General features: G+C 38.6%; 1 protein-coding gene across 1 annotated transcript in view; it reads left to right on the top strand.

The window, feature by feature from the left end:
* LONP2 (lon peptidase 2, peroxisomal) overlaps positions 1 to 21,109 on the top strand; it is a 133,615-nt gene that overhangs the window by 104,219 nt on the left and 8,287 nt on the right. The window contains exon 12 of the mRNA XM_074211398.1: positions 11,574 to 11,716. Coding sequence (XP_074067499.1) covers positions 11,574 to 11,716 — 143 coding nt within the window. The remainder of the gene's footprint in view (positions 1 to 11,573; positions 11,717 to 21,109) is intronic.

Here is a 21,109-nt window from a genome sequence, read left to right as displayed (position 1 = left end):
AGAACACACATGGGAAATGGGGATGTAACAAATGGAGGCTAGATACAGACAGGAGAGAATGGGTGACATACGGGGCCTGGAGACAGACATACAATATTCAAGTGTAGACTGATGGAAGACAGTTGTGCAAAGGCTGGACCCCTGGGAAGGTGGGTAGAGCAGAATACAGGTCTCTTATCTCAACACCATGAGGCTTTATTTTTCTTTGTACTCCTGGGGTATAGACATATATAAGATTTGGGGCATAGTTCCAAATTGTTCTCTAGAGAACAGTTGGACTAGTTCACAACTTCCAGCATTGCACTGGTGTATCCATTTTTAGCATGTCATTTTCCTTTTCTGTCTTTTTAGCCAATCTGATAAGTATGAGAGAATACCTCAGAATTGTTTTCATTTGCATTTCTATAATTTTTAGTGATTTTTTTCCATGTTTCTTGATCCTTTATATTTCTTCCTCTGAAAACTTTTCTTTCATATTCTTTAATCTAATTGGGAAGTGGCTTACTCATAAATTTAGCTTAGTTTCCTATATATATATATTTGAGAAATGAGACCTTTTCTACTGCAAAGATTTTTTTTTCACTACTTCCCTGTTCTCGTTTTGGCTACGTACATTTTTATGCAAACACTTTTTAAGTTCTATTTAATCAAAATTATCCTTCTAGTAAACCATTTATCTCTTGTTTCATTATGAACTCTTCTTCTCTCTGTGGATGAAAGGTGATTTCTTCCTTGTCTTATGATTCCCTTATTATCTAAATCATGAACCCAATTTGAACTTACCTTAGTACTCAGTCTATACTTTCTATCAGTTACCAACGGTTTTTATCAAAACGTTGAGTTCTTACCCTAATAACAGTGGTTTTGAGATTTATCCAACACTTGCTTGCTCTGCTTATATTGTTTCTGTGTATTAATCTGTTCTATTGTTCAAACACTATTTCTTATCCAATATTAAATTGTTTTTGATAATTAATCCTTTGCAGTTATTTTGAGATCAGGTACCTTCCAGTCATCAATCCTTGACTTTTTTTTTTCATGGATTCCCTTTATATTCTTGACTTTTAATTCCCCAGATGAATTTTGTTACAATTTTTCTATCAAGTATTTCATTGGCAGTTTGATTGGTATGGCACTGAACAAATTATTAGGTAGAATTTCTAATTTTTGTTATATTGACTCAGCCTACCAATGAGCAATTAATATTTCTCTGATTATTCAAAACTGTTTTGGGTAGGAAAAAACTATTTTGGGTGGAAAGTATTTTGTAATTGTGTTCATAATTGTTTCTTGGCAGATAACACTCATAAATACTTTATACTTAGTTTTTTTTTTTATTTTTGTAAGGCAGTGGAGTTAAGAGACTTGTCCATGGTCACACAGCTAAGTATTAAGTGTGTGTCTGAGACCAAATTTGAACTTGGGTCTTCCTGACTCCAGGGCCTGTGCTCTATCTACTGTACCACCTAACCGCCCCCCTTTTCATTTTTGATGCTTTTATTTTGGTTTTCTTTTTTTTTAATGACATAAGCCCATAGTTTATCTATTTTATTATTTATATTAGTTTCAAAAAAAATCAAAGCATAGGTTTTTTTTAATTAGTTCAGTGGGTTATTTTTTATTTTCAATTTCATTAATCACTTTTTTCATGATTTTTATTTTGTTTTTTAATTGAGGGTTTTAAAGTTGTTGTCTTGAGCCCTGTCAGCAAGCTCCAGAGGGTCAGTGCAAACACCAGTGCCTCTACTCCCTAATTGACTCAAGCCCCCATGGTCTAGCCCAGCTGCTGATCCAGCAGGTCCGGCTCTCAGGTCCTCAGGCTCCCAGCTGCTAATCTGGCTGATCCGGGGCTGATCTGCCCTCTGTGCCAGGACTCACCCGCCTGGACTCAACCACACTGCAGAAGACAAATCCTGAGGATTTTGCAAGGCAAATGGGGTTAAAGTGGCTTGCCCAAGGCCACACAGCTAGATAATAAACTACACTGATCTTACATATCAATATTCCCTTTCGAAGAACGGATCCTGTCTTAGGTGCTCTCTCATAAAACTCATAAGTGAAGGACTCTAACTAAATTTTCGAGAGACAGAACCCACAGAGGGATCCAATGAGGCAGTTCTCCTAGTCAAGGTAACCTGGAAAAGAGCAGAAAGGCTCTGCTCCCCGGGGTTGGAAGGGCGGCCCACCAGAGGGGTGGCCTACCAGAGCGAAAGAACTTCAGCCTCCCTGAGGCAGCCCCAGGGTGCTGGGAGCCATGGCTCACAGCAGCGGAGGGAGTCTCCTGAGCTATGCCCCGGGGAGCACCAGGCACAAATTGGGGTAAGGGGGGACCTCTGCCAGAGCAAGCCCAGCCTTCAGGGCACACAGAGAGCAGCATGGCCAGATCCAGGAAACATAAGCAGGCTGACCCCATTGAACCTAGGGAGGGGAGTGAAGAGAGACTGCAGAGCTCTGTCCTCTACCCCTGAAACAGGACTCTGGGGTTCTGACCACATTCAGATCCTGATCGCAGTCTAGGCCCCCCCATAGAACAGCAGCCCCCCCCCCCCCACCTCAGCCCCTTGTCAGAGTGGGGCACATATGGTCATTCACAGACCAGGAGGGAGGACAGAGCCTCACACACTGAGATCCTAAGTTATTGAGGAGAAGAATGCTTTAAAAAGCAAAATTGGCCAGATGGAAAAGGAGATAAGAAAACTCTGAGGAGAAGAAATCCTTCAAACAAAGAATAGAACTCAGGGAGATTGATGAATTTACAAGAAACCAGGAATCAATACTTCAAAACCAAAAGAATGAAAAATTAGAAGAAAATGTGAAACATCTCATTGAAAAAACAACTGATATGGAAAACAGACTTAGGAAAGATAATTTAAAAATTATTTTAATACCTGAAAGTCATGATCAGGAAAAAGAGCCTTGACATCATTTTCAAAGAATTACTACAGGAAAACTGCCCTGATATTCTAGAAGCAGAGGGCAAAATAGAAATGGAGAGAATCCACCGATCCCCCTGAGAAAGAGATCCCAAAAAACCAACTCCCAGGAATATTATAGCCAAATTCCAGAGCTCCCAAGTCAAAGAGAAAATATTACAAGCAGCCAGAAGGATACAGTTCAAATATCATGGAGCTGCAGTCAGGATCACACAGGACTTAGCAGCAACTACATTGGAAGCTCATAGGGCTTGGAATATAATATACCGGAAGGCAAAGGAGCTTAGAATACAACCAAGAATCAACTACCCAGCAAAACTGGAATGTCCTCTTCCAGGGAAAAAGATGGACTTTGAATGAACCAGAGGAATTTCAAATGTTCCTGTTGGAATGGCCAGAGCTGAACAGAAGGTTTGATCTTCAGATAGAGGACTCAGGTGAAGCATGGAGATTGGAGGAGAAGGGGAAAATATGAGGGACTTAATGATGATGAACTGCAGGTATACCTGTATAGAAAAATGACACTGATAATACTCATATGAACCTTCTCAGTTAATAGAGCAGGTAGAGGGAGCTTTTATAGTTGAAGCACAGGAGAAAGCTGAATTTGAAGATAAAATAAGGTGTAAAAATGGAGTCAATAGAAAAAAAGGGAAATGTAATGGGAGAAAGAAAAAGGAGAGGGGGAATAGGCCAAGATATTTCATATAATAAGATTTTTCTTCATTACAGTGAGCTATTGCAATGATATGGAAGGGGGGAAGGCAAGGGGGAATGAGGGAATCTTTGCTCTCATCAGAGGTGGCTAGGAGAGGAAACAGCATATATACTCAATGGGGTATAGGCATCTGGAGTAAGAAGGGGGGGCAAGGGGAAGGGGGGGATGTGAGTGATGGAGGAGAGGATGGACCATGGGAGGAGAGTGGTCAGATATAACGCATTTTCTTCTTTACTTCTTGCAAGGGGCTGGGATTGGATGGCCTGTCTGGGACCATAGGGCCAGGTGGATGTTGGGCCTAAGGGGTGGTAGGGGGGCTCCAGGCCTCTTGGCCCTAGGGGCAGGGATCTGTCTGCTGCGCCACTCAGCGACCCTACAGCAGAGTCAGTGAAAGGAGAGAGAAAATATAGTACATAGTACAAAATATAGTACATTTCTCCACTACATGGTAGTGGAGAAATATGAAAGGAGGGAGTTGTAATCAGCAATGGCAACGGTGGAAAAATATGGAAGTAACTTTTGCCATGAACTTATCATAAAGAATGTGATCCACCCATGACAGAGTGGTTGGTGTTGGAACAAAGACGGAAGCACATTTTTTATTATTATTTTGGTGGGGGGGGTGCAGGGCAAATGGGGCTGGGTGGCCTGCCTGGGGCTGCATAGCAGGGTGATCATTGGGTGTCTGAGGCCGGATTTGGACCCGGGTGCTCCTGGCTCAAGGGCCAATGCTCTGTCCGCCACCCAGCCACTCCTACTATTATTACTATTTTATTTTATTTTGGGTCTTTATTTTTTTCTTTTTTTGGTTTTTGCAGGGCAGTGGGGTTCAGGTGGCTTGCAATGTCACATGGCTGGTGATTGTTGGGTATACAGGGCCAGATATGGGCTCGGGTGCTTGTGGCTCCAGGGCTGGTGTTCCATCCATTGCACCACCTGGCCATACCTACAATTATTACTATGCTCTTCTAGGAAATGTTGTAGGCTTGTTTCCTATAAGCATTTCCTTTGAAGCTTTGCTTGTAGATAATTTTTAGTAGTTGTCTTTTTCTGAGTTTGTTCTTGAATTTCCCTCTTACCATAGTAGCTTTCTGTTGCTGCTGTTTGCTCATTTTTCTAGCCTATTCCTTGACTTTGGTTGTTGTATTAGAGTTGAGCTCTGCTCATTGAGGTTATGGGGAGGGGAGGGGAAACTTCTGGTACATTCACTGCTTGCTCAGGGGGCCTGTGAGTGATCCAGAGAGAAACCTGTCACTGCCCTCCTGGTCTACACTCTGGTAGAACCCATTTTCCCTCATAACTCCACTCGTTTCTTCCTGCCCTGGAATTGTGATCCAGAACTTGAAAATGGAGACCTGATCCTGTGTCTTGTGCTAGTGCAGGGATGGACCTCTAGGACATCTTTCTGATCAGGTTTCTGCAATGTCACAGGAGGCTACTGCTGCTCTAAGTCAATGTCATTTCTGCAGTGTTGTTATTCTTTGCTTCCATTGCAGTGTCTGCAGACCTCTCTGTCCTCTTAATTTGCCCTGGACTAGAAAAAATGGCTCATTGTGACTTTTTCTTGACTTACCTCCTCAGAATTCAGTTTGGTATATTTTTTATGTCAGTGTGGAAGAGGTTCTGGGTAAGCTTAAGAGAAGTTGCTACAGTCTCCTTCCATCATCTTGAGGGAAAATTACCAATGTTGATGATCTGGTAAAGAAGTATGATTCTGATGGAGAGGATTCTGTTCCAGCCTCCACATATGACAAACAAATTTGAGGAAAACATCATACAATCCATTCAAGAAAAGATTAGCAGTGGCAAAATTTAAAAAATTTTTCTAGGAGAACATTTTTGGTACCTGTCCTCACATAACAGAAGACAAGAAAAACTTACTCCAGGGGAACAATCTACTTGTGACTTAATCTGATGTGGACTGTGAGATGAAGGATCCAACTACTGGAGAAACAGAGTAAAGATGGTGCTACATAAATTCCTGGAACCTTGGAAGCTCAACTTGGCTGCAGCTGGATGCAAAACTTTTAGCCAGGAACTTTCTGACTCTGGCTTGGAAAGAACCTTTGGAGAGTTGCCTGTTGTTGCTGTTGAAACTGTGAAAAGGGGGAAATGTGTTACACCAAAGGAGTTCTCCTGTGATGGGAAGCCCTTGATTCCTGAAGAATTCCCTTGATTTCATTCTGAGTAGTTACTTTTTAAAAAGTTTGAGCCTGAGTGAGATGAGCAGACCCAGAAGAACATTGTACACCCTAACAGCAACATGGGGTGAGGATAAACCTTAATGGACGTGCTCATTCCATCAGTGCAACAATCAGGAACAATTTTAGGGATCTGTGATGGAGAATACCACCTAGAGAAAGAACTGTGGAGTTTAAATAAAGACCAAAGATTAAAAAAAAAAAGTCCCGGAGAATAATGATGGACCTGTGAAGGTAGTAATTGCTAAGAACTTGGATGAAATTGTGTCTCCTGATAAAGATGTTCTGATAGAATTTTATGCCCCCTAGCGTGGTCACTGTAAATAACATGTAGGGTTTGCTTCAGAATTATCCTTTGAATCACGAAAAAAAAAGACTGGTCTTCGCGTAAACTGAATGGGAGAGAAAATAGGTAACTTGAGTTTATATTTCATCCTGGTACCTTATTAGAAAGGAACTTTGGAAAATGATCTAATGATAAATCAGAGTTTTTCATTTCTTCATAATAAGGCATAGTATAAACATTATTTAATTCTATTAGCAATCCCCTTAGGTCAGTATTAATTATCCCAGTATATAGAGAGGAAACCCAGATACAGAGAGGATAAGTGATTTTGCTCAAGGCCAAAGACTGAGTCTGTTGTAAATAGAGCCAAAATTCAAAACTCTCATTTACTGACCTGTTTCGTGCTATATGACCCTGATAATTCAACATTCCATCCCTAACCTCTCAAAAAAGCCATTTTTTTTTAAAAAAAGCATACGATTGTGGAATTGATTTTGTTTTAAACAATGTGTTAAACTTTGCTCTGAGATGTATATAAGAACTTTGCTGTATGGGAAAGCTTTATGGGGACTCTCTAATTGCCATACTGGTAATTCCTCTGGGGATGGGGGAAGGGTAACAGCTAATCTAACCACATCAATAGCCTTCTGTTCTCTAGAATTATACAGTGCTCCCATGCATATTTTCATCAGGCCAGCATTTTCCTCTCTGTTTTTAACTCTATAATTAACCCAGTGGCCTCTACTGTGCTTCTTTTTAGTCCTCAAAAAAGAGATAATAGGACACTGTTCCAATAGGAAGGATGAGTCTTCTAGAGAAGCTTTAAAAGGTCCCAAGATTTTGGGTACATTCATCTTTCCCACTGGCAATGCTGAACTTTACCAACAGTCAAAATTCCCTGGGCTGTGTGACTATTCATGTTATGATACAAACTGCCACAGCAGAGTATCTACAACACAGGGTTGTGTGCAGAGGGAACACTGCCAAAGCTGAATAGCTGTGGTAGAATAGTCCTTTTACGTCTCTCCTCCTTCAGTGAACTTAGTGCAGAGTGACTTCTGCCTTAGGGTTGACTGTTTTGTACTTGGGACCTTAAGGTGACCAAAGCCATGTTCTCCAGTGACATATAGTTCTTTTTCCCCCTGAATGGTAGCGTTTGTTTTAAGACAGAATTTTCTATAAGGGTTCAAAATGTACATTCCCATTAAGATCTAGTACTTCTCTGTTCTCACCTCTGGTGGCATCTTGTGCCTTCTGTCCAGCTTGTGGTCTCTCCCCAGAGATCCTGGCACAATATCACAGATTGAGTCTCTTACTTGTTTTTTAATGGCATCCCATTTTGAAGTGCAGATTAGTTGGGACTTTATTGAATTTTTCATAACACAGCTGTTGCTTCTATGGCCTAAGGCAAATTGCCAGCTCTTCTATTATGAGTGCTGGTTGACTTAACTATATAAGTAGCTTCTCTCCTCCCACTCCCCCAAACCTTTACCCTTGGTCCAAATGTATTCTCAGGACTTATATACAGAATTCAGCATTACACATAACAAAGGACTGGATGTCTTGAAACCATTGGTAGATCACCGTAGGTTGGCTTTCTTCCATTCTCTAGTAATTTCCTCCTATGACAGCATTATACAGACTGGCATGGTGATCAGGTATCAAAGAAGCAAATCATCTTAAAAAGACAGAAAATACAACTCCTTAAACCTATTATATGAAACTATTTCTCTTGTAGCTTCATGCTACAGTAACTTTATACAGGTGGCAGTTTTCTCTCTGTGCAATTATTTTTAATTAAATGACGATATTTCTCCCAATAAACACTCATATGCTTTCCCATATGAACCTTAGTATGTAACCCAACAATCTACTTAGTGTACAGAAGCCAATCAAGAGTTTAGCCAGTCTTTTGTTGTTGAACATGAGGGAGCCATTGCACTTAGTAGCAGAACACGTCTCATCTCCTTTGACCACCCAGTACCAGTGACAGCTCTTTCATCACCACTTTTAGATTTAAGCAAAATTAACCCTTCTTCCTGTTTCTCCCACACCATTCAAAAGAACAAGAACAAAACCACAGGACTTAGAGTTAGGAAAGACCAGGTTTAAATCCTTCCCTCAACACTCAGTAATTGTGTGACCACTGCTCTAAGCCTCAGTTTCCTCAGCCATAAAATGGGGGTGTTAACCTGTGTAGCCCACCTTGAAGAGTTGGTGTGGATTTCAAGTGAGATACTGTATCCTAAGTAGTTTGCAACTTTAAAGCTTTATATACATATTTAGCTACTATTATTAATAACCAAGACACGCTGTGGATGTGTTCCAGGGGTACATTGTGCCCCTTAATTATATTGTCCTACAGTTTTCATAGTCCTTTCACACTCACAGATTGTTTTATCCTTACAGCAACACTATGCAATAGAGAGATAGGAAAGGTACTGGGATCTTCATTTTCCGGGTGTGGTCCCCTAAGCTGATCTTTTCAAAGGTCACACCATTACATGTGGCAAAGAAACTACAAGGACTTTGGAAAACAACAGCATAAGATGAAAAAGTATGTGCTGAAATCTCTGTCCTTAATGTGCACATAGTCTAGTTAGCTGGACACCTGAGCAAAACAAATTAGAAGAGAGTAAAACAGATCATTAAATGGCAGACTTGAAGTGCTGTGGGAGGGTAGCAAGAAGGCTCCATGCTTAACACAGTGCTTATTGATTGAAATTTTGTTTTGTTTTGTTTTTACAACCCTTATTCAGCAGTGGTATATAATTCAGTGTTAAATCTATAGTATTAACCATCCAAGTTTAAGATATTTTATTGTGATGACATTAAAAACATTCCCTATAACTGAGCTTTAAATCTCCACTAATGGTAATAAGATTTTTCTTTTTTTTTTTTTTGGCAAGGCAATGGGGTTAAGTGACTTGCCCAAGGTCACACAGCTAGGTAATTAAGTATCTAAACCCTTCTTTGAACTCAGGTCCTCCTGACTCCAAGGCCATTGCTGTAACTGATTGAAATTCTTGATGAAGGGGAAAGACTAGTGTGGTTTGACTTCATAAGGGATGGAGAGGGTGGAATTTCAACTAGGGCTGGAGGGATGGTGGAGTTTAAAGGTATAAGTTGTGCAGTCTCTTTGGAAAATATTCACCAAGTAGGAGTACATAGTATGTCTAGATTATTTTTGATCACAGCTAACATTTATGTAGAGATTTAAACCTTGCAGACTACTTAGGAATCATGAAGGAAATACATGTAAAACATTTTATAAACCTTAAAGTACTATAAATGTTAGCCATTACTCAAACAGTATGTAGGAAACTCATAGAGCAGACTTTAATGGGATATATGTAAAATTACATATATTTACTTCATGATTCCATCTTAGTATTAAAATATGGTTGGGGGGACGGGTAGAGGAACATAGTAGATGAGAAAATAGTGAAGGCCTACCCTAACCTAAAAAACACGGGATAAATAATTCTTAGGTAGTATTGTCTCAGGTTAGCTCCAAACACCTCAACTTTCAATTCCAAATAAATTTAGATGAACAAATACTGTATTTTTCTAAGAACAGAGTGAATCATCTTGGTCTTACTTCCCTGCTGGCTTCAGGAACTGTCAGCTATTTGGCCCATTTAAATTCAGCCTAGGGCCTCCAGAAGCCCTTCCAGGTCATTAATTGGGGACTGGAGGCTGGTGCAATCAGCTGAGACTCACCATGATAGCAGAAATCTTGCTGTACAGGCCTCCCACCCTCTACAACTAATTGAAAACCCTTGACAGGCATTGAAAGAATTTCCAAGCTGTGCTGTCGACCTCATCTCTGAGGGCCCTTTCTGAGCCATCCCCGCCCACCCCTGTCCCTACCCCAGTGGTTCAGAGCAGCTAGTGAACACAGACCAAGACTGTCCTGGAACTACTGAAAAGGATAGCAGATTTCTTCTCCAGTTCATTTTACAGATGAGGAAATTGAGACAGTTAAGTGACTTGCCCAGGGTCACACAGCTAATAAGTAGTGTCTGAGGCCAGATTTGAACTCAGGAAGATGAATGTTTCTAACTCCAGGTCTGGTGCTCTTTCTACTGCACCACCTAGCTCCCCCTCTCAGTTTGAATTTCGCTTCTGATATTTGATGTGACCATGATAAAATTCCTTAATTCCTCTGAGCCTTAGTCTCATCATTCATAAAATGGAGCTAATTCTTGTCGTACTCAAAAGTTTACTAAGAAAGTCAAATAAATTAATCTATGTAAAACTCTATAAAGCTTAAAAATCCAAAATAAATATTTTTTGTCATCATCCATAATCCATTATTCCTATTAGTATAGTTTAAACCTAAATGAATCTGTACTTTTTCCCAGCAATTAGCCAACCTAGAGTTTAGTCAAATCAGGAGACAAGGAGGAAATGCTGCATTATTCTAAGGGATTTCACTAGACTTCCTCCTTGACTTGGGGAGGGGTGTGAGGTAGTGGGGTTGACTTCCCCAAGTACCCACAATTAGCAAGTATCAAGTGTCTGAGGTCAGATTTGAACTTAGGTCTTCTTACTCCAGGGCCAGGATTCTATCCACTGCATCACCTAGCTGCCCCCCTGGTTTGGTTTGGATTGGTTTGGTTTGGTTTTTTTTGACCTCCTTGGCTTTCAGAGAGGTAAATCACATCATCACAGCTGACCCAAGTACTCACAAGAGAGGCATAGCACATGAGAGTAACTGCCTTTTCCAAACTCAGGTGACCTACCAATGAAGTTAAAGACTTCAAGTCCTGCCTAGTTTAATCAAGAGTAGAAGAGATTAGGCGGCGGCACAGTGGATACTCAGACAAAGACTCAGACACTTAATAATTACCTAGCTGTGTGGCCTTGAGCAAGGCCATTTAACCCCATTGCCTTGAAAAAAAACCCTAAAAAAAAACAGTAAAAGAGATTAAATGACCTTAGGACATGGATTTTTACTAGATCATCAAAAATAGTGCATATGGGTCTTTGAATATTTAGCCTTTATTTTCATCACCTTATGGCTCCCTCCAAGCACTCTAAAACACTTGGTTGACATAATACTATCTCACATGGAGTCTTAATTTTTTTAACATTGACAATGGATTTCTCTGCCTCAGTACATCAGAAAGATAAGATGAAATATTTAATTTTAAAATAATTATATGCTTCTGATTTGTCTTTTTAAATAGGTTTTTGGATGAGGCAGACTGCTTGAATACTTATATAATAAAACATTTATTTAGTACTTTTAAGGATCATAAAGACTTTCTTTTCAGCTTCTCTATGAGGTAGATGGGGTAAGTGACTTACCTTGAGTTGCATAATTGCTAGAAGAAAACTGCTGATCTTTTGGGTCCCAGTTTAGCATTCCTTCCAACTATACCACAATCATCTGACATTCTTATGATTGTTAAATTTACTCTTATCAGGGTGCAGAGAACACCTCCTGGAAGATGCCAAACCCGAATCCATCAGTGACACAGCTGACCTGGCCCTGCCACCTGAAATGCCTATCTTAATTGATTTCCACGCACTGAAAGATATCCTGGGGCCACCGATGTATGAAATGGAGGTGACTGTTGTTGTTTCTCTATCCTAGAATGATTTAATTCAGCCATTGCTTATTGTTTTGAAGTTTGGTCATTTTTATTGTATTTTATAGTTAAGATTTGTTTTCCAGGTGGCATAAAAGTGTTATCAAGGTCTTCCTTAACTATAATCTAGACTCTACTGCCCTTTTTCTTCCCTACCATCCAATCCCCTTCAAGAGGAAAGCCACAAAATTTCTCTCATGTAACAGGTCTACTTTTTTTTGCACATCTTTATTGTTAGTGTATATTTGCTTTAATATGAGATATCTTAGGTTGGGGGGGAAGCTAGTACAAGATAATTGCTTGAAAATGAGCACTAGAGATTACTGCCCATTCAGTCTGTCTTAGATTCCTTCTTTCAGGATACTGTTCTTCTGTTGTTATTTCCTTTTAGCTCAAACTAGCATATAAGTCTCCACCCATTTCCTTTGTGTGACTACATCACACAAATTTCATACACCCTGAGCTCTCAGATCATGGCAAAACTAGGAAAGAAGAGGAGAACTTGAAGAAGTTGCTTCAAATAGATGTTTATCTATGCTTAAGACAGTCTTCCTTAATGCATTTTACTTCTTTTTGTATCTCACTAAATCCCTAGGAAAACTTTTCAGGGAAAAGTGTCATTAATATTAATATTATTTTTTGGCACAGCTTTATTCAGAAGTGCAATGCAGCCATCACCTCATTCATGATTTTAAGGTTTATTTCATGACTGGGTGAGTGGCAGAAAATAATGATCCTTATTGGGCATTTGGATTATCTGTCAATGAAAATTGTTTGACCAAGGTCAGAATAGGAATGGGGCAGCCTTATCTCATACTCTCTTTTTGCATTTTTATAGTTTTCAGTTCATAAATAAAAATTATTGTCTTAGGTAGTAGGTGTGATGGAGAACTGAATCTATCAGAATCATTTGGAGCTATTTGTAGGATTTATAAAGTCCCTTAGAAGTAGGGTGTCTTCAGGTTTCTTAAGACCTTAAGATAACATCAACTTGAATATGTAAGCATAAGAAAAAACCTTGGGGATCTGTGAATTGAGCTTCTTACCTTAGGAATTCTGCTTTCTTGCTCTGAAAGATTATAAAGTACTAAAAATGGTTTGTTGAGGAAAATGAGAAAAATTGTCCCTGTGCAGTGTCAGTGAGATCACTTTAATCCATTTAATCAATATGATTCTAGCAAAAGTACATTCCAGCATTTCACTGAGAATAATAGAACAAGAATAGTCCATATTACTAATACAGAAGAGGGGAAAGATTACTGGATTTGAAGTTGGAAGCCTTGAGTTTGAATTCCAGCTTGGCACTATCTTCCCTGTAGCCTCAGGCTATAGCAATTACTTCCCTGGTTTAGATGAAGGGATCAGGCTAAATGGCCTTGCAGATATTTCCAGTTCTAATCCATGAACATAAGGAGGATATATACTTTAAACTTCCTCCAAACTTTTTTATTGGTATTGTTTTTGGAGGCAGTGCTGTAACTCTTGGAACTATGACAAAGGGAAAAACCAAAGGGGAATAGATTAGAAATTTTATTAGAACAGTTTAACAGTTCTAAATATTTAATGCCCAAAGAAGAAATTCTGTTTTACTTTGCTTATGAAATTTTTACTCTGTGTGTAAATCAGCCCATTTATACTTACATGAATCTGGAGGATAATTTAATAATATACCACAAAATCTTGTTACCTTTCCAAATTTTATCTTTGAGCTCAACAGCTTAGGTCTCAGAGGACAGAACCTTTGATCTTCCCCAAGTTTGCAGAAGTCAGGTTCCTGGGGTATTCCTCCAAACTAACTAGATAGTCTGGTCATTAATAATGGTCATTTGGCCTAACTCTCCTCATTGCTCTATGTTTCTCAAGACTCCCAATCACTATAAAAGGGATAATGCTTCTTTTACTCTCTACTATGCTTCACACAGTGTTGTGAGAAAAATACTGCAAAAATCAAAGCTTAGCTTGGAAACCAGAAATAGTAAGTACTACTTTCCTTCCTCCCTAGTCATTAGATTTAGGGAAAAAATGCCAGAGGGTAAAATAGCATTTTTAGTGCTTTCTAGAAACCTTGATCAAATGTGTACTGCTACTGTATGCATGACATAGCAGAGATACAGCTTAGAGGAGAGCACACTGGATGTGGAGTCAGGAAGATCTGAGTACACATTTATTAGGGCCAGTTACTTGCTGTCTCAGCCCAGTTTCTTCATCTAATAACCATGGTACTTCACTCAATAATTATGGGGCTTAAATAAGAAAAGGCTAAAATAAAGTACTTTGAAAATCTTGAAGAGCTATAAAAATGTCAGTTATTGTTTCTTCCCTAGACTAATGAAATTGCATATCTTCTTGAATTTATATATAAAGGCAGAGTAGTTATCAGGAATATAAAAAGATATAGAGCCTTCCAAGATTCAACAGAAAAATTTATAACAATTAGCTGCAAATCTTGCTGAGAATACTTTTAAAGGTGGCTAATGTGTTAGTTTGCTATACCTCCCCATTCCCAACTGCCCCCCACCACCATCACCCCCTACCTTATTGTCAGGTTGAACTTGCCTAATGAGCAAAGTCATATGGGTTCTTGACACTTGTGTACTTGTGTACATCACAAGTAACGTAAATTTAGGGAAGAGTGCGTATAGGTTCCTTTCAACACAGAGACGGGTTCAAATAAGAACAGTGCACTCTGACTTTGGAAAAATCTTGCTGTAGTTGGCAGTTATAAAATAGGCTAAAAGCAATAAATAAATATTTCTAGTTTTTCCCAAGTAAATTTCTTCAGCTTTCTATCTCAGAAAACTAATCATTGTAAGCCACAAGCATATGTCATATAATCTGATTTTTGGCCATAGGATTTCAGGCCCTCCAACATCAGTATCATATTTTTGCTTGTATTTCCTGATCCATTCAGATTTTAGAAATCATCCAACTCTATACTAAAACATTAAACTGCACTTACAACACATACTCTCTATATAAAAGCTGGTACTGTATTTATTAGAAGTATAAAATGCTTTACATGTAAACAAGGAATGTTAACTCATTTATTTGCATTAATGGATGCAAAAAAAGTATAATTTTAAAAAGTAAAAAAATTTCATCCTACATTTTTTTTCCCTAATGGATAAAAAAAAGTCAGTTGACACAGCTTGGTCCTAAAATAACTTCTAAATTCCAACCTGATTTAATCAGAGAACCAAGTATAAGCTCTCCCTTACAACTTTGTTGGTTTCTATTTTAAGGAAAGTTTCAAGCAATTTCGCCTATCTGTATTCTTAATGTACCTCATTATGAGAGAAATTCAGTAGAATTCATTTTTTTATGAGTGACCCCTGGTAACCTTTTTGTGGTTTAGGATCTGCTGCAATTGGGAATTAACCTATCCCCAACACTAGGTTAACCTAAAGAGAATTTCTCATTTGTCAAGAATTGCATGTGAATGGGGCAGCTAGGTGGCGTAGTGAATAAAGCGCTGGCCCTGGAGTCAGGAGTACCTGAGTTCAAATCTGGTCTCAGACACTTAATAATTTACCTAGCTGTGTGGCCTTGGGCAAGCCACTTAACCCCATTTGCCTTGCAAAGACCTAAAAAAAAAAACAAAAAAAAAAGAATGCTGATTTGGTCATTTAAAGGGAGATATATCTTTATAGAGATTACAATGAAGTCTAAAAAAGCTAATGAAGAAACTCTCCTATAATCTCCATGCTCATCAGGCTATATGTTATACAGCAAAGAAGGGGAAAACAAGGGCTGTTTTTTAAGTATAATCAACTGGTTTCATTTAGTCCTTTTATCAGAAAAGTCAAAGCATCAAGCCAGTATAACAAATGACATTTTAAAAACTTAAGAAGAAATAAGTTGAATCTATCTCACTCAGCTTTCAATGAAACCAAAGGAGGTTATTAAAGAAAGGAGCATAAATATGAAGTGTCCCCAAGAATTACAGCATCTGAAATTGGGAATGGCATCATGAAACAGTAGGGAAAGCACTGCTCTTATTCATTGTTTTTTCTAGCCCTGGCTCAGATGTCTGCCAGAGATGTATGTGATCATTAACAGGTATGCTTATAAAGAGCATTGCCCAGGAACTGTCCTACTATTTGTCTGACTTTGTGCAACTCATTTTCCTTTTTTATGACCCATTTTCTTCATTTGAAAAAGTGGGAGTAATACTCAAAATCATTTTTAATCTCATCCCTCTAAATCCTGTGATCCTATCTAATAAGTCTTTTGATTTTTGCTTCATCAGTTTCTTCATTTGTAAAATAGGGAGGATTGTTTTGAAATGAGTGCTTTCTAAGCCTTAGAACTTTATATAATAGGAATTTTTTATTATATAAAAATAGTTTTTAAAAAACCACAAACCTCACATCTTATGCAGATCAAACATTTTCACTCACACAAGACAACACTGATGGCATGTAACAGGTCTGAATGCATTTTTCCTAGTTATCACAAACACAACTCTGCATTTAAATTTTTTCTTAAAGAGACTTAATGATCCAATCCAACAAGCATTGATAAATGACAATAATGTGATAACAGATTGACCCAGTCCCCATCACTGGTACAGAGAATATAGACTGCTGCTTTTGTACATTATTGAAACAGATGTGCATTACAAACAAAAAAAAATGACCATTTGTGAAGCCATGTGTATCAGTTCAGTATTCTCTGGTCTTATGGTTACTGATGAAGTGTGAGAGTATTTCTCAGTTTGTCTCTAAAGAACTATGACTCCAAGCCAAGCAAAGGGCATTTATCTGGGGGGGAATAGTGTATTTTGGTTTTTTGGTTTTGTCAGGTAGTAAGGTTAAGGGCTCCATTGGCCCAAGGTGACACAGCTAGTAAACATCAAGTGTCTGAGACTGGATTTGAACTCAGGCCCTCCTGACTCCAGGACCAGTGCTTTATCCACTGTGCCACTTAGCTGCCCCAATGACTTGTATTTTTATAAATACTCCCCAGCAAACTCTGCTCCCTAGGGATGGCTGGGTGCTGGATTGGGTGAAACTAGAAGTGCTGTATTTCTAACAGAATGTTAAATTTGCAGTACAGGTAAGAATTTGTTGCTTTGAGGGAGCCACATAGCCTTGGTGGACTGTGCATTTGATTACCCAGAATGCATACAGAAAAGTCCACCAAAGGGGGGGGTATTAATGTAGGTGGCACAGTGGAGAGAACACTGGCCTTGGATTCAGAAGGATGGGAGTTCAAATCTAGCCTCAGATATTTGCCACTTACTAAAACTATGTGACCTTGGGTACATCATTTAATGTTATTTCCCCTGTATCCAGGGCCATTTCCAATTGTCCTAGTTCATGTTTGGCCACTGGATCCAGATGGTTCTAGAGGAGAAAGTGAGGCTGGTGACTTAGCACAGCTCCCCTCACTCAAATCCAATTCATGTGCTTGTCATGGCATCACCTTGAGGAACGGAGCCAAGATGGTGGCAGGAGAAGAGCCTCTCCTAGGTGCTCTCTTCCAAAATATTTCAGAAATCTTAAAATTATGACTCTAACTAAATTTTTGAGAGACAGAACCCACAGAAAGATCCAGTGAGGTAATTCTCCAACCCAAGGTAACCTGAAAAATAGTGAAAATACTCTGTTCCACGGGGTTAGAGGGGCAGCTCAATAGAGTGAAGAAACTTCAGCCTCCTGGGAACAGCCCCAGAGAGAATGTCTGGGAGCTGCAGCTCTCGGCAGAAGTTTCCTGACCACTGGGAGCACCGGGCAAGATTTGGAGGATCAGCAAGAAGACCTCTGCCAGAGCAAGCCCAAAGCCCAGGCCTCAGGGCAGCTGCAGCAGTCATGGCATCACCTCCCGGATGTCGTGGTCTTCTTTGAAAATGGACAAACATTCTAATGATACTATAATTAGCTTAACTTGGTCATAAATTCACCCAGGGTCAACAAAGAAGGGTAGTGTAGTGCATAGGCCCTACTCTAGAAAAGTCCTTTCTTTATGGTCCAGGTCCACATCTTATTGTTGCTGTTTCTTATTGGTTGGCCTCTGTGGTATGTCTAAACAGATAGATTAGGTCAAAGTGTACTTTTTTCTTCTGATGGAGCCCTATGAGGGAGTCAGGAAATTGGGTCTGGGGTGTCAGCTAGATCCCATCAATTGCTTTAGTGGATGCAACAGAAACATTCAACCATCTCAAAACATGTGTAGCTATAATTTAAATGTTATTGAATGTTGTGTATAGATTGGTCACAAAAATTGTGTTGTCTCAGCAATTCATAATTGTCATTTGAGTCTTAAAAAAACACAAACCCCATTACATTATGAAATATGGAAAAAATTCTTGCTTCTTATTATAGGTCTGCAGTAATTAGTAAGAAATGTCAGGTTAGCCTTAAGGAAAGGTAGAAAAAAATTGTTAATTTAAGCTAAATGGATTACCCAAAAGGCCAGCCGGAATTTGAGAAATAAACATTAATTCCAACTTTAGTGCCAGACACTGTTAATTTTTTGCCTTTTATCTTCATCGCCTAAGAAATACAACTGTATCTTTTAGTGTATGTATGTTTACAAGTCTATCACACATCCCTCATGTTACCTAGGTGTATTACAATGTATGGAGTAACTCATATCTTACCTAGCAATCTGGCTCTTAGGGATGGAAGAGCTTTTTAGTAAATGAGAATTTTTTACATGTGAGGAATTTCTTAAACTACACTTGAAAAAAATTTATTTTCAAGTACTTTGAATTTCCTCTGTAATCATTACCTGAGTCATAGTGTTAAAGTTGAAAGAATAATCAAAATAATTCAGTCTAGTCCCTTATTGGAAACTGAAGCACAGAAAGTTTGAGTCAATAAACCTAGTACCTATTAAACACCTACTACGAGTCAGGCATTGAACCAAGCTCAAATAAAACACAGCAGTTACTTTGGGATAATATCATAAGGTGAGAGATTAGGAAAAGTCTCTTGCCTTATTTGAGACCTTAACTGAAATTTGAAAGAAGCCAGGGAAGCCAGATGCAAAAAGGCTAGTGTCAGTGCAACCATAGGAAGAGGGGACTAGATGATAAGAGTTTTGAAAGGTCAAAAGAACATTCTAAATTTTATCCTAGAGGCCATAGTGACATTTTAAGAAGGTAATACAGCTTGACAACTGAGTGGAAGGTGGATTGAAATGAAGAGATCTTTGAATCAGGGAGAACAAACCAGCAGGTGTTTTCAGATAGTCCAGGTAGAAGGTGATAGAGAACTACACCACGGTGTTGGTATAGTTAGAGAAGAGAAGGGAGCATATTCAATGAAGGTAGAAGTAGCAGGACTTAACTATTTATTGGCTATTGGGGGGAGGGGGTAAGAGACAGTGTAGAGTTATAGTGAATAAGAAGAAAGTTAGATTTAGGGAGGAGTAAGTTATTGAGTTCAATTTTGGACAAGTTAAGTTGAAGATGTTCTTGGGATATACAGTTCCAGCAGAAAGCTGGGAAACAATTTTTGCAGCCAGTGTTTCTGATATAGGCCTAATTTCTAATATATATATACCTGAGTTAAAGTTATAAAAATACAAGTCACTGGGGCAGTTAAGTGGCACAGTGGATAAAGCACTGGTCCTAGAGTCAGGAGGGCCAGAGTTCAAATCCAGCTTGTCACCTGATGCTTACTAGCTGTGTCACCTTGGGCCAATGGGGCCCTTAACCTCACTACCTGACAAAAACAAAAAAAAAAACAAAAAAAACAATACATGTCATTTCCCCAATTCATAAATGGTCAAAGGATAATGAATAGGCAGTCTTCAGATAAAGAAATTAAAACCAGCTTTAGTCATATAAAAATGCTCTAAGTCACTATTGAGAAATGCAAACTAAAACAACTCTGAGGTACTGTATACTTCATAACTATCAAATTGACTAATATGACAGAAAAATCAAATGATAAATGCTGGAGGGAATATGGGAAACTGAAACATCTAACCATTCTGGAGAGCATTTGGGAACTATACCCAAAGGACTGTGCATAACTTTTGATCCAGCAATACCACTGCTAATCTATATACCAAAGAGATCATAAAAAAGAAAAGAAACCACATGTACAAAAATATATAGAGCAGCTTTTGTGGTGGCAAAGAATTGGAAATGAAGGGATGCCCATCAATTGGGGAATGACTGAACAAGCTGTGTTGCATGAATGGAATGGAATACTATTGTTCTATATGAAATCATGAGCAGGCAGATTTCAGAAAAACCTGGAAAGACTTATATAATAAACTGCTGCTGAGTGAAATGAGCAGAACTAGAACATTGTATACAGTAACACTGTGTGATGATCAACTAGAATAGATTTGGCTCTTCTTAGCAATACAGTGATCAAAAACAGTTCCAAAGGACTTATGGAAAATGCCATCCACATCCAGAGAAAGAACTATAGAGTCTGAATATTAGAACAAAGCATACTATTTTCACTTTTTTAATTTGTTTTTTTTCTTTCTTTTGATTTTTTTCCCTTTTCTAATTCTTCTTTCATAATGTGAATATGGAAATGTTAACATGTATTAACATATATCAGATTACTTGCTATTTTGGGGAATGGGAAAAGAAGAGAGGGAAGGAGAAAAATATGGAACGCAAAACTTACAAAAAGTGAAGGTTGAAAACTATCTTTAAATGTAAATGGAAAGGGGCAGCTAGGTGGCGCAGTGGATAAAGCACTGGCCCTGGAGTCAGGAGTACCTGGGTTCAAATCCAGTCTCAGACACTTAATAATTGCCTAGCTGTGTGGCCTTGGGCAAGCCACTTAACCCCATTTGCCTTGCAAAAACCAAAAAAGAAAAAAATGTAAATGGAAAAAAAATTAAAATAAAAATAAATAAAAGGCAATTCCAGTTTGAGATTTCTAAAAGGTACTTGAAAATGAAAGACCAGAGTCAGGAGAGAGGTTAAGCACTAGATAGACAAGTAGATCTGAGAACATCTGCATAGAAGTTAACTTATTGAAACCATGGGAATTGAAATCAATATCACCAAATAAAATAGTATGGAGGGAAAAGAGGAAAAAGATGCAGGACAGAGCCTTGAAGAAACCTGTTATTGGATATGATAAAACTCAAGAGTTTGCCTAAGGTCACAAGTCTAGTTAGTGCCAGAGCAAGGACCTAGAAGTCAGGTCTTTCTCCTATAAATTTTTGATGAATGAAGCAGCTATCTGTTAACAAAGAATTTGTTTAGAAAAAATAAATTACTTAACACAAATTTCAAAATAATGATTTATACCAAGATAATCCTGAAACACCATAATTCTTTGTTTGGTAGCCCCGCAAATTTTCATCCTCAAACTGAGGCTTGCCATAGCTGTTAAAGATCTTATCCTAAGCATTAAGTGTAAAGCTGTTCTTCGCTTTAAAATGAA

The sequence above is a fragment of the Macrotis lagotis genome, chromosome 1 (assembly GCF_037893015.1).
Source record: "Macrotis lagotis isolate mMagLag1 chromosome 1, bilby.v1.9.chrom.fasta, whole genome shotgun sequence".
Classification (NCBI taxonomy): domain Eukaryota; kingdom Metazoa; phylum Chordata; class Mammalia; order Peramelemorphia; family Peramelidae; genus Macrotis; species Macrotis lagotis.
This window is presented reverse-complemented; position numbering and strand designations above follow the sequence as displayed.